This window comes from Gorilla gorilla, chromosome 9, assembly GCF_029281585.2.
Source record: "Gorilla gorilla gorilla isolate KB3781 chromosome 9, NHGRI_mGorGor1-v2.1_pri, whole genome shotgun sequence".
Lineage (NCBI taxonomy): Eukaryota > Metazoa > Chordata > Mammalia > Primates > Hominidae > Gorilla > Gorilla gorilla.
The window spans coordinates 136,841,997-136,856,631 of NC_073233.2; the positions used below are offsets into that span (position 1 = coordinate 136,841,997).

The 14,635-nt window shown below is 51.4% G+C and overlaps 1 protein-coding gene across 1 annotated transcript in view; it reads left to right on the plus strand.

The window, feature by feature from the left end:
- Positions 1–14,366, plus strand: part of KCNJ5 (potassium inwardly rectifying channel subfamily J member 5) — a 31,902-nt gene extending 17,536 nt beyond the window's left edge. Inside the window, exons 2-3 of the mRNA XM_004052427.5 lie at positions 2,584–3,530; positions 7,704–14,366. Coding sequence (XP_004052475.1) covers positions 2,594–3,530; positions 7,704–8,026 — 1,260 coding nt within the window. The 5' untranslated portion in view covers positions 2,584–2,593 and the 3' untranslated portion in view covers positions 8,027–14,366. The remainder of the gene's footprint in view (positions 1–2,583; positions 3,531–7,703) is intronic.
- The last annotated feature ends 269 nt before the right edge of the window (positions 14,367–14,635 follow it).

Genomic DNA, 14,635 nt, shown 5'->3' on the forward strand with positions numbered 1-14,635 from the left:
AGGAGGATGTGAGCTACCATGTGCCCCGGCCAATGACTCATTCTTGTGGCACTGTGCCTGCCCTGCCCAACCTCAGTGGCTCAGGGAGTCCGCAGCGGCACCCCCATTGGAAGCCTATCTTGGTTCCAACAGCTGGGGTGTCCAGAATACACAGGGCCTCAGGACAGCAGCATTTTCCATCATCTCTGAGCATCTGTGATTGAGTTTTCAGGATGAAGTCTCCCACTTAAGGCAGAGCAAATTCCTGCTTGGGATTCTGCAAAGATAGCCCCAAGCATTTTCCTCCTTGTCTCATTTATCTTTGTTAACTGCCACATGAAGGAGCAGGAAGCAGGTGGCCCTATGCAGAATGGGAAATGGCCAATGGACGTCTGGGACAAAGCCCTTCAGATGAACTTTTGATATGATGTTTTAAAGGTTATCTTGAAATTGCTATAATCACCCAGGCAGCACAGGAAAAGGCCTGCCAGGGACATCTGACTCCCCAGGACAGCTGGAATCTACCTTGGTTTGCCATTAGGCGGTCAGCTCAGTGGTTGACAGACCTTTTTCCAGGTTGTTCTACTGGGGACACAGCTTCCTGGTGTTCTGCCTGGTGGAACCTGCAGCTGGAGTCACCCTGAGAATGGTGGCAGGGGAATTCCTGCAAGGGACTGCCCAAACCATCCCCAAATGGGGTCAGTTGAGATTCCAAAGAAGAAATCACCAAGTTCCAAAGCACTTATTAGGGGAACTTACATGTAGAGTGCTGCACTGGTCCTCATGACAGACAGCAAGAAAAGAGGTGCTCCGCTTAAGTATGTCTGTGGCAAGGGCTCTGGGTTATGGAGTTATTTGGCCTAAGGTTAGGCTAATTCCTACATGTTTAGCAACATGTTTAATCTTTCAGTATTTCAGGTAACAACCTAAACAGGGTTTCAGTGCCAGGGAATGTTTCCAGGGCTCAGGCCTGCAGGAAAAGACATGCAGCTGGCCAAGTGACAGAGCAGTCTAGGCATTCTGTGTTTCTCGATCAGGACAGATAAGTAAGTGGGGGTTCCTGGGGGACCCTATACCTGGGAGGGAGGGTAACTGCGAATTCAAGGAAGACTTACTTATAAAGAGGAAGAAGGGTTGAAAGATAGTATCCCTAAGGTGATGTTTCCCAGGGCCAGAAGCTCACAGAACTTTCTGGAGGGAGCAGGTCATCAGCCTTAGCATGAGCCACGGAGCATCAGTGTCTGCTGGCCGTTGTGTGGTGAGTGCTGTGGGTCAGCCTTTGGGCTGCAGCCAGATAAACCTAGACCCAAAACCTCACTTGGCCACATGCTACGTGAGCTTCATTCTTCTCTTTTGAAAAATGGGGGGATAATAATGGTATTTATCTAACCATGTTGTGAGGATTAAATCAGCTAATGGATAAAAATTTCCTAGTGCAGTTCCTGGCTTCTGAGTGCTCAGAAATGTTGTCTGTTATTGTTAATTAAAGAGGTCTTTCCCAACTGAATGAGAGTCTTAAAGCAAGTTAAATGGGTTTTGAGGGAACTATCAGACACCTGTATTGCAGGTGTGTGGGTATCTCTTGGAAGTGTGGCAGGTACCCCCACAAACACGTTATGCCCTTTGAAGAGCTTTGGGGCCATTAACATCCTGTCCAGTTCCACTTCTTAGAGGACAGGGAATCAAATTTTCTAATGGCGGGCCTACACAGCAATTTGTCATTTTAATAAGCGCTCAGATGGCTGCAGACTTCACACTCAGACGGTAGGGGTGACCAATTGACAAATCAGACACATGCTGCCTTTTCCTTTCTGTCTGCTGCTAAAAGACCTCAAGATAAATGGAGACAGCAAGGAATGAAAGAAACAGCACAGGCTTGGGCCAGATGAGCAGGAATCCAAAAATCAGCTCTGCCTGATATTTGGTGGCCTGGGTGTCACTTAACCTCTTTGGAAGCCCGTTTTTTAATTTATCCATCCAATTACTCAGTAAGTACTTTTTGAATACATCCATGTGCCGGGCTGTGTTCTAAGTGCTTGGAATACCAGAGAACAAAACGAACACAAACTTATGCCCCTGTGGAGCTTACATTCTGATGGTGGGAGAGAGACTGTTTGAATTAAGCCTGATTCATAAGCAAACAATATAGTATTTATATAGTGGGGATTCCAATATCTAATGCCAGTGAATTGCTGTGGCGATAAGAAGCCACAATCCACATGTAATGCGTGGGACACAGTAGGTATTTAATAAACTATTGTGATTATTCTTTTTAAATTGCTCCCAGGTTTCTCAAACCCTTTAAACACTTAATGTGTAGTTTGCGCCTAGATGTTGTTCATTTATTCATTCAACAAACAGCTAGCAAGCATCTATTTTGTGCTAGACTCTGTACTAGGCACCAGGGATACAAAAGAACCCTATAGGAGAGTGAGGCCCCTGCCCTTGAGGATTTCACACCCCTGCCCTTGAGGATTTCACGCCCTGACCCCTGGATAACAGAAGAGAAGCCTGGGAGAGCCCCAGGGTGGGGGTGGCCTTCCATCTTGTGTTCTAGTGAATCAGAACAGCCCACTTCACTGATGGTGTCTTTTTAACTCAAAGCATCCCAGCTATGGCTGGCGATTCTAGGAATGCCATGAACCAGGACATGGAGATTGGAGTCACTCCCTGGGACCCCAAGAAGATTCCAAAACAGGCCCGCGATTATGTCCCCATTGCCACAGACCGTACGCGCCTGCTGGCCGAGGGCAAGAAGCCACGCCAGCGCTACATGGAGAAGAGCGGCAAGTGCAACGTGCACCACGGCAACGTCCAGGAGACCTACCGGTACCTGAGTGACCTCTTCACCACCCTGGTGGACCTCAAGTGGCGCTTCAACTTGCTCGTCTTCACCATGGTTTACACTGTCACCTGGCTGTTCTTCGGCTTCATTTGGTGGCTCATTGCTTATATCCGGGGTGACCTGGACCATGTTGGCGACCAAGAGTGGATTCCTTGTGTTGAAAACCTCAGTGGCTTCGTGTCCGCTTTCCTGTTCTCCATTGAGACCGAAACAACCATTGGGTATGGCTTCCGAGTCATCACAGAGAAGTGTCCAGAGGGGATTATACTCCTCTTGGTCCAGGCCATCCTGGGCTCCATCGTCAATGCCTTTATGGTGGGGTGCATGTTTGTCAAGATCAGCCAGCCCAAGAAGAGAGCGGAGACCCTCATGTTTTCCAACAACGCAGTCATCTCCATGCGGGACGAGAAGCTGTGCCTCATGTTCCGGGTGGGTGACCTCCGCAACTCCCATATTGTGGAGGCCTCCATCCGGGCCAAGCTCATCAAGTCCCGGCAGACCAAAGAGGGGGAGTTCATCCCCCTGAACCAGACAGACATCAACGTGGGCTTTGACACGGGCGACGACCGCCTCTTCCTGGTGTCTCCTCTGATCATCTCCCACGAGATCAACGAGAAGAGCCCTTTCTGGGAGATGTCTCAGGCTCAGCTGCATCAGGAAGAGTTTGAAGTCGTGGTCATTCTAGAAGGGATGGTGGAAGCCACAGGTAAGGCGCTTTGTCCTCCTCAGCCACAGGTGGCCCTACCTACACTTCAGACTTAGGCAACTGTGACTCCAGAAGATGCAGGTCTGTGCCTGAGGGTCCTGGGGTGGCGCAGGCAACACATTCAATCCCTAAATTGTGGTTTGAGGGGTACTGGTACTCAAGATTGAGTAATAGTAATAGCTAACACTGACAGGAGCTTCCCAACTTTCAGGCACCGTCCTAAACAATAAACATCTATCATGTGGCCAAATGTCCTCCCACGCCCTATGAGATATAGTGGGTTATTGTTGTTGTTGTTTTGTTTGTTTGTTTGTTTGTTTTTGAGGCAGGGTCTTGCTCTGTCACCCAGGCTAGAGTGCAGTGGCCCGATCTTGGCTCACTGCAACCTCCACCTCCCGGATTCAAGCGATTCTCCTGCCTCAGCCTCTGGAGCAGCTGGGATTACAGGTGCCCGCCACTGCGCCTGGCTAATTTTTGTATTTTTTAGTAGAGACAGGGTTTCACCATGTTGGCCAGGTTGGTGTCGAACTCCTGACCTTGTGATCCACCTGCCTCGGCCTCCCAAAGTGCTGGGATTACACGCGTGAGCCACAGTGCCCAGCCGAGATAGTTTTTATTAAGGTACAGATAAAGACACAGGGACACAGACAGGCTACATTATTTGCCCAAGAGCAAGCACTTTCGAATGATAGAGCTAGGATGGAAATTGAGACCAGGGACCCCAGAGCCAGCACTCGTTTCCAACAGGACAAACTGCCCCTTCTTGGAACAAGTGTTCTACCCAGAAGAGCTCCCTGGTCAGATAGCTCTGGTAATCACAGGGCGAAACAAAAGCGAACTGGTTTCTTTACAGTGGACTTCTCGCTGTCCTTACCCACTGAGTCTCACCGCTCGGAGAGGAGGGGATGCAGAATTTCCTAAACTCAAAAGGTTCTCACCAACCCTTTACTTGGAGAGACCTTTGCTGCAGGGGAAGGGCTTTTGTGGCTGGGCTCCCTCTGGAGCAGCCAGCCCTCAGCATTCTTGCAGAAGGTTGGCTTAGTGAACCCAGGGCAGGTGAGGCTCCTTTCTCACAAAAAAACAGTGCATCCATGCTGAGGCATCAACATCCATGTATGCCCAAGAAAATGCCCTTTTTGTGGCCAGCATCGCACCTCCCTGCTCAGCTACTGACTCACCAGCAGCTGGTAGCCAAGGACCCCCCAGTTCCTCAGCCACTCAGCCATGGCAGACCTCTGTGAGGTGGCTCCGGGGACTCCAAGGCCTGGGACCGCCTGAACTCTGGCAGAGGACCCCAGTCCCCACCCCACTCGCAGCAGAACCCCACACCCTGCATATTTCATTTCTTCCTCGTGCCTTGCTTTCTCTCTCTCTCTCTCTTTTTTTTTTTTTCAACCAGGTACAATGAGCAGCTGGTCAGGCCCTGAGGATGGGTTCTAGAAACTCAGTCACGCTCAGAATGATGCATGTCTATTTTTCTAATTCTTGCAAACGACACTGTAGGATAGGGCTGGCTTCAGTCTCATTTTACAGATGTCAAGGCTGAACCTCAAAAGCATTATGTAGACAGCGAGTGTTCATATTCAGCTCTTCCACTTACAAATCTGGAGCTTCTCTCACCACTCTGCCCCACTAAAATACTAGGGGCCTGTCAGAAACATGGCCAAGCACACATTCCAGCCCCGAGGAAGCTGGCTGCCGGGCAGGGGACTCAGACCCAGACTGCACAAGCCTTCCCATTTTGAAGTCAGTGGAACCAGGAGAGGGCAATGAGAGGCTCCAGGGACTGGTGCCAGAGGGGGCTGCTCGGCCATCTGCTGGGGGCTGGAGTCTGGCAGGCAGCATATGGTGGCAGGTGGGCAGCCCCGGGGCCGAGGACAGTCAGGACTCAGGAAGCTTTCCCCCGCAGAGCTAGGGCTTGCAGGTCACCCTGCCCTTGCCTCCAGGGTCAGAATCAGGACACAGGCTGCATTTCAGGGAAAGAACTCCACTCTGAAGCCACAAAAAAGGGATTGGGTGAGAGACATGGGGTCAAATCATAGCATGCCTGACCACTCTCCAAGGCCATCCTCACTCCCCAGCTACGCAGCAGGGAGAGCGCCCACAGGCTCATAGTGGAGGGAGCCAGTGCTATCTGCCCCGCTGCACCCCCAGCCATGCCTCCCTCAAAGGCAGGGGCCCACCGTTCACTTGTCCTCATGGTTTGGCCTCCTTCCCCTCCCACAACCCGGGCTATGCTTGCTCTGTCCCACAAACTGTAGGGGAGATCCAGGGAGATAGGGCAGGAGACCCTGGCCCACATCTGTCCTGGATGTGGGTGGTTTGGTTGTCAAGCACGTGCAGCCAGGTATGGGCTGGGAATCCATGCCTCAGCCTGAGTAGCACAACTCTGCCATATCCTGCCTGAGCGGGTTTGAGCAAGCTGCTTACCTTGTCAGCAAAGTGAGGAAAATCAATCTCTTAGGGCTGTTGGGAGGAATCAAGATGAAGAGGAGCTGTGCTGATCACTATACCTGACACCTGGGGAATCCTTTCCAAACGTATTGAGCAATGACAGGGACACAGCAGGATCTCTAGCTACAGGGCAGCCGCTGCCACACCCCATGAGGAGCAGGAGGAGCCCAAAGGGGAAAGGTCCTGCCCATACCTTTCCCAAGGCCCTGGGAGCCTGCAGACGTCTGGCATGGTCTAGGCTGCTCAGGGCCCGGTTTGGGCCTCTCTGCCAAGGCTGTGGGGACAACAAGGGTAACGACTGAAGGGAGAGGCCCGGCCCAGGCAGGCATCACTGAGAGCAGAGAGCAGGCTGTGGGCCCACCTGTGTGGGTGCACTGGGGCTGAGAAGCAGCCTTGGACCTGGGTCTGCTTTGTATGAGCCCCTCCCAGAGAAAGCCCAAAGTGGGGGCTGGAGATGGTTGCCTTCAGCACCCAACCAACACAGTTAATGCCTTCCTTGGCCAGAAGATTAAATATCAGAAAGCTGCTTTCCTGTGACCCTAAGCACAGAGGCCTCCTCATCCATAAACAAAGCTGCCCTCCTCTCTGGAGAGAAAGCAACACCTAAAAATAGCATAGGCATGGCACAGGCTGAGTAGACAGGGAAACGAGGCATTGGAGCAGCCTCAAATCAAGAAGCCAAGCTCTGTGTGTGCGTCTGCTCCTCTTCCTGTGTGTATGTGTGTGTGTATGTGAGTGTGGAACCCTCTCTCCGTATGTGTCTACCCCAAACAATCCCCATATGTTCCAAATGCCTGTCAGCTTCTCCGTGTTCATTCATGCTGAATTTATCTTTGCCCTTTCCTGCCTTTTTTCCCATCTTAATCTTCTAGACCTGCATGCTGTTTTCAGGAACGAAGTCCCTACCTTCAACTATTCCAACATCTATTCACTCCAATCTCTAGGAAATGACTTTCAGAATCTTGCATGTCGATTTCTAATTTTCTGCCACCACTACGCCTTGAACTCCTCCAGGGCAAGGACTGTGTCTTATTCAGCTTTACATTTCCACTATGCTTAGCACAAAGTAGATGTTCATGAAATGCTTGATGAGTGATTGGATGGATGAAGGAATGCATGAATGTATGGATGATTGGATGGATGGACGATTAGGTAGATGAGTGGATGGATGGATGGATGGGTGATAGGATAGATGGATAGATAATTGGAAGGATAGATGTATAAATAATTGGGTGGATAGATGAATGATTGGATGGATGGATGGATGGATTGATGGATGGATGGATGGATGATTGGATGGATGGATGAATGGATGGATGGATGGATGGCTATATCTTTGCCCTTTCCTGCCTTTTTTTCCATATCTGGATGGATAGATAATTGGATGGATGGATGGATGGATGGATGGATGGATGGATGGATATATCTTTGCCCTTTCCTGCCTTTTTTTCCATATCTGGATGGATGGATGGTTGGATGGATGGATGGATGGATGGTTGGATGGATAGATAATTAGATGGATGGATGGATGGATGGATGGATGGATGGATGGATGGATGAATAGATGGATGGATGGATGGATGGATGGATGGATGAACGGATGGATGGATGGATGGATGGATAGATGGATGGATGGATGGATTGATGGATGAATGGATGAATGGATGGATAGATGGATGGATGATTGCATCATAATGCATGTAACTTCCATTTCCCCAGGCATGACCTGCCAAGCCCGGAGCTCCTACATGGATACAGAGGTGCTCTGGGGCCACCGATTCACACCAGTCCTCACCTTGGAAAAGGGCTTCTATGAGGTGGACTACAACACCTTCCATGATACCTATGAGACCAACACACCCAGCTGCTGTGCCAAGGAGCTGGCAGAAATGAAGAGGGAAGGCCGGCTCCTCCAGTACCTCCCCAGCCCCCCACTGCTGGGGGGCTGTGCTGAGGCAGGGCTGGATGCAGAGGCTGAGCAGAATGAAGAAGATGAGCCCAAGGGGCTGGGTGGGTCCAGGGAGGCCAGGGGCTCGGTGTGAGGGATGCAGCCTCCCTAAGACCTCCTGTCACTGGCTTCAGTGAACACAGACACTGCAGAGCCTGGGAGCAGGGGAGGGGAATAGTTGAGTGTGCTGTTTGGGGGCTCAGAAGCCATCAAGGCTGTGGGGAGGAACCATAAACCCAGCCCTCACAGCTCCCAGCACAGGGCCTCCCTGAGCCAGTGGCATCCTGCCTGGGCCCCCCATGGCAGTGCTGCCTCTTGTAGGTGCTGGCTAAGGGCCAGGCCAGGATGAGTTTCCCCATGGTGAATGTTACCGGGTGGCATCTGTTCTCTCCATGCCCTGGGTCACTTCCTTTTTTGGGTCTCACAGACCCCTCCAGGGGCTGACACCTAGAGAGAACCATCACCTTGTCCCCTCATTCCTTCCACCCTGAGGCTTGCTGTGGATTCAGAGAGGAGCCTTACCTGATGAGAGCTCAAACCTCTAGTCTGGGATGAGCTCACAGAGACCTCATGAGTTAAGATCCATCAATATCACATAGGCAATTCCTTTTAAATCAGATACCAACGACCCATTACTGAGAGGTACAGAGCGTACAGCCCTTGGTGTTCTCTGCTGTTATCTGCCAAATGTGTGTTTTTCCTCTGCTGTGTTCTGTGTGTCCAGTGTAGCCTATTGGAGAATCGGTCTCATTAGAGTGACTCTTAGAAGGTGGCCTGGGACTAGACAGCCCCTCTGAGCACATGCATAGTGGCATCAGCAGCTTCCTGGCCTACTCCCAATCACACTGTGCCCTGCACCTCCCACCAAGGGGGAACCCCAGCAGCTGGGGCTTTTCTAGTGCTTTTTGGCCCAAGAATCTCAGAGTGCTTCTAATCATCACAGTAGTTTTTGTGTTTTGTTTTGTTTTGTTTTTTTCACAATCTCAGTCAGCCTGTGGTGTGACCTGGGGAGAAAGTTGAGTGTCAGGGGACATGATGAGCCAGTTGGCCCTGAAACAGGAATGGGGCAAAAAGAAAGGAGAGCCAGGAGCATTTAAAAATCAGCATCTGGGCCAGGCAAGGTGGCTCACGCCTGTGATTCCAGCATTTTGGGAGGCCAAGGCGGGTGGATCATGAGGTCAGGAGATCGAGACCATCCTGGCTAACACGGTGAAACCCCGTCTCTACTGAAAATACAAAAAATTAGCCGGGCATGGTGGCAGGTGCCTGTAGTCCCAGCTACTCGGGAGGCTGAGGCAGAAGAATGGCATGAACCCGGGAGGCGGAGGTTGCAGTGAGCCAAGATCATGCCACTGCACTCCAGCCTGGGCGACAGAGCAAGACTCCATCTCAAAAAAAAAAAAAAAATCAGCATCTGCCCCAGTTGTGGCCAAGACACTCTGACCTCAGGGCTCAGCACCTTCACCATCAAGTTCAGCCTGAGCCAAGCTCCCAGCCCACTGCTGAAAAGCCCCTGGGCCTCCCTCCACAGGCAGAGTTACAACCGGGAGGGCTGGGCAGGGAGGGCAGGGAGGATGCCTGGGGAAGGCAAAGGGAATGGCTGCCCCTCCCAGGCTGGAAAGAAGAGGGCAAGCGGGGTCAGCAGGAGAATTCGGGGGCAGGGTGAATGTTAAGAGAAAAAGAGTAGAGAAGAGCCTGAAAATCAGCAACTTCCAGGGCTTTTCTGATCTGGAGGCCCAAGAGCAAGGGTGGAGGGGGGCAGATTGTCAGGTCCCGAAATGCGCGTTGACACACACGGGCTTCGGGTTAGCTGGCCTGACATGGAGAGAGAGTGCCAATGTTCCCAGGCCACAGAATTATGGAGGCCTCACCCACAGTTTTCACAGCTCTCAACTGGCCTTTGAGAATGGAAGCCTTTTCCTGCCCTGGATATGGTGCTTCTTCCTGGGAGAGAAGCAGAGCCACAGAGAGGTAGGAAGTTGAGGCAGAGCAAAGGGAAGGCTTCAGAGCTTAGGCCCGGTTCATCTCAGATGTGTTTTCTAGGCCTGGGGCTGAAAGGAAGAGGAGTGGGGCAGCCTGGGATGGGAACTTCCTCTGTGGGCTGCCCACTCCCAGGGAGGGGCTCCGTAAGCTTTGCTCCTGGGCTGGATCTTGAGAGGTGGGCAGGGTCTTCCCACCAGTGGCAGGGCGTGCAGTTGTGGTCCCAGGTCTTGGAGGGAATGGGGAATGGGCTGGCACCCGGCTCAGGGAAAGCAGAAACAGACAGTGCCCCAGCAGGGGAGCTGCATGCCCCCAGGAGTCTCAGACAGGCAGCCCATCACTAAGGCTGGGTGCCTTTCGGCAGAGCTACAGCTGGAGCCCTCCGGCTGAGGCCATCACTCGCCTGGGACTCCCTGGATCCCAGGGTTACTAACAGCAAAACCATTCCACACCCCCTTGCCGGATCTAAGCCTGTCTTAGGACCAGTCAGTGCCCCCAGGTTAGAGCTCATGGGGGTCAACTAAGCGAGGGAGGGAAGGCGAAGGCAAAGCTGGCCTTGCACCTGGACAGCGGCCTGGCTCCTCCCCACACCTGCCTTCATTTATGACTCTGAAACATCCCCCACCTGACCAAGGGAGCCACTCTCCAGTTCTCTCACTCCACCAGGGCCCTCCGTGAGCCAGGACCAGGTCACATCTCTCAGCCAAGTCTAGAAGCTCTGGGTAGAGGAGAGGAAGCGTGCAGGCGGTCCTCTGCCAAAGCTCCCTGCCTGGCCCGAGCCCGGGCATACTGGGATTAGTGCAACACCGCCCCAGTGTGCCTCCTCTGCCTTCTACCATGCCAGTTTAAAAGCAAGAAGACTCCCCCTTCACATCCTGAGGAAATCCCCTTCCTGGTGACCAACTGATGCAATGAAAGTTTGAAAAGTTCTTCATTTTCTAGAAGTTCTTGAATAAACATGGACTTACTAAATGCAGAGTCTGATGATGGACAGAGTTTCAAGGGGTCACTTTCAAAACATTTAATTAATTTATTTATGTGGAGACAGGATCTCGCTCTGTCACCCAGGCTGGAGTGCAGTGGTACAACCTCAGCTCACTGCAACCTCTGCCACCTCCCAGGTTCAAGCGATTCTCATGCTTCAACCTCCTGAGTAGCTGGGATTACAGGCATGAGCCACCACGCCCGGCCATTTTCAAAACACTGCTCCTGCATACAAACCACTCAGAGGCCACTGCCCTTGGTTCTGTGATGGCTCTGAGCCCATGCCATCACATCTGATGGACCCCAGAGAGCTGAGCTGTGGTTTAAGATGGGGTCATGCCCTGGTCATTCCCACAGTCTTGAGTATCTCCAAAATCCCAAAGTGATATTTCACTTTCGGACCCTGAAAGTTTGGAGAGCTGGTTTCTTGCCTTAATTTAAGCTCTCTGAGAATGTCCCCTGTAGGGAGAAGCCTCCAGGAACTCAGAAGAGAACTCGTTCCCACTCGTTTTCCTTGCTCCACCAATCTGACGCCTGACAGATGTCACCACTGCCTGAAGGATCCTGTCCCCAGGCCGGGGCAGAATGGGCACTGCCTTTGACTCTCCCCTTCAGACTCCCCTCCCACCGGCCTCCTGTGTAGTCAGAGAACCCACTGCCCATCGCCTCCTGCTGCTGCTTTGAGGTTGAGGTCCTGGCTTGAGCAGTTACCTTGCTGGAGAAGAGGAGCCCCTGCCATCTGGGGAGCACTGTCCCTGCTCGTGATCTGTAACAGTGGGGTGCTTTTTCACACCCTTTATCTCACGGCTTGCTTCCAGCCCCCATCAATCCTGTGCCTCATGTGAGGTGAGCCCCAGAGAAACTTAAATTGCTTGTACTGAAGTTGCCAAAAACCAAAAGTTGCCCATTGTCATTTTTAAGACTGTGCCCTGAACACACCTCTGCCCGTGCGCCATGGAGCATGGGTTAGGTGCCTGCCGTGGGTCAGGCACTTGATTCTCAAAACACTGCCGAGAAGCTCTCACCAACGTGACAGTTGAGGCTGAGAGAGGTTCATGAGCTTGCTCAAGGCCACGGGTAGTAATAAGAGGCATGGCCTTGGTGCCAAGTGCCTGCCAAGCAAACAGCCAGGGCCGTGATCCTGCCTAAACTCTTGCATCCACGGCACCACGCTGGGCCCAGGCAACAGAGATAAGGAGAGCCCTGGCTCTTGGGATGGGGTCGCGCCGATTCACGTGCTGTGCCGCGGAGCCCCGGCTTCCATCCATGATGTGCCCCTGTGGCGGGATAATTGGGAAACAACCTTTTTCTGATTCCCAGAGAACTAATGAGCTGCAAAAAGAGATTAGACAGGGAAGAATTGCTTTCGGGGAGAAGCCACTTACTCGGCTCGCCTTGGTTTTTGCTAACAACGTCTCCTTAAACTGCTGTCAAATCTTTTTCTCCCTGTGTAGGATTCATCAATCTTCGTATGCAAAAGAACACCACTGCACTGCACTGCTAAAAATTCACACAATAAAATGGACTTTAACTTGCAGAACTCTTTCTCATTTTAAACGGACGGCCACTAGTTGCCCGTTTAAACTCATTGCCAGTTGTGGAAACCTTGTCCTTCTTGGTTTTGTTAGCCTAAAAATGTAGTATCAACATCTAGACTGGTTTCGAGGTGGGAGAATGGGCAAAGGTGGGGAGGAGAGAGCCGGATAGGGGCAGCTGCAACCAGGTGTTGGCAGGCAGAGCAGGCGGCAGATGCGGAAGCTATGGGCAGCATGGGTTCTCACACTAAGTCATTCATGCCACCCCCAAATAACTTCTGTACATTCTTTAATGTCAAATATTCAGAACCCACATTACCTATGTAATGAGTAACTTTAAAAATATCTACTTCAGGGGGCCCTTGGACTAACATTCTGCTGCCAGGGCATACATTTGCAAAAGGATCGTTCTTGCTGAACAGTGGGAAAGGGGCAGAGGAGTCTGTGATATCTAATGTTGGCAAAGGATCTCAGGATCTTTCAAGAGAAGTCCCAAAGTTTCTGTTGAAAATGTCCTTAGCAGTAGAGGATGTAAGATTGGATTCTCTTCTGCTCTGGTCACCCAATGGCAATATCGAAGAGCCGATATTTACTGAAAATCCCTCAGGTACACCATACTGAAAGGATAAAGTGGCTCACCAGGGCTCTGATTCAAAATGAGAAGCAGTATTTCCAGTTGGGAAAGGCAGCACAGCTCTGATGTGTGTGGGGGCATTTCCCACATCTGGCCCCATGGCCCACCCACTGTAACCAGGCATCAGCAAATCTGTGCATGGGACTTGGGCCAAAAGCACGTGCTGAGCCTCAAAATCAGCCATGAGCAAAACTACCTGATGACTCTGAGGGTGAATTGCCTTCAGGGTGGGAAAGACCCATGCAAAGGCCAGGAGCTGCGGGGATGGCCCTTGCCTGGGGATTGCACTACAATTACTGTTCAGTGTCAGAATGGAGACATGAGGTCAGGAGAAACAATGAATCTGTGAATTTGCACATTTGTCAGTCAAGCTCGGATTGCAATTTGAGGAAGGAGAACTAGACACATAATCTAATAAAAGCAACAATCTGAATGTTACCCTTAGAAAACCCACTTGGGGCCGGCCGGGCACGGTGGCTCATGCCCGTAATCCCAGCATTTTGGGAGGCCGAGGTGGACGGATCACAAGGTCAGGAGATCGAGACCATCCTGGCTAACATGGTGAAACCCCGCTGCTACTAAAAATACAAAAAAAATCAGCCGGGCGTGGTGGTGGGCACCTGTAGTCCCAGCTACTCAGGAGGCTGAGGCAGGAGAATGGCATGAACCCGGGAGGCGGAGCTTGCAGTGAGCCGAGATCACATCACTGCACTCCAGCCTGGATGACAGAGTGAGACTCCGTCTCAAAAAAAAAAGAAAACAAAGAAAAAATGAAGAGAAAACCCACCCAGGCCCAGAAGATGTGCTCTGCTGGTTCCAGTCAGAAGACCAACGCCAACGCATGCAGAGCAGATGTCTCCTTAGGCCTTGTTAGATCCCAGCAATAAAGCGTGCTGACTTTCTTATGGTAAATAAATGTCTAGGAAGGAGTTTTGAAAACAGAAACATTGCTGACTTTTTCTCTAAGTGAGTATTTACGTTGACTCAGAAGCTGCTATTCAAATAACCTTGGCTCACTTGGTGGAGGCAAAAATCCCGCATCCCAGAGGAGAAATTACTGAGAATTGGACACATTAACATATACTTTGAGCTTCATTTTTCTACCAAGTAAGCAAAAGTGTAAGTGGAGAGATCCTCGGCTGTGCTGGGTGAGGCTGCAGCAGTGAGCGAGGACGAGGTGACGTGTAGGTTCACTGAGGACTCGTGTGTGTGCGCCCACAGGATGCCACATTCCAAATCACCTCTTTTATTTATTTATTTATTTTTGAGACAGAGTCTTGCTCTGTTGCCCAGGCTGGAGTGCAATGGCACAATCTTGGCTCACTGCAACCCCTGCCTCCTAACTTCAAGCGATTCTCCTGCCTCAGCCTCCCGAGTAGCTGGGATTATAGGTGCCCGCCACCATGCCCAGCTAATTTTTTGTATTTTTAGTAGAGGTAGGGTTTCCTCATGTTGGCCAGGCTGGTCTTGAGCTCCTGACCTTAGGTGATCCACCCACCTTGGCCTCCCAAAGTGCTAGGATTACAGGCGTGAGCCACCACGCCCAGCCCCCAAATCACCTGTTAAATAA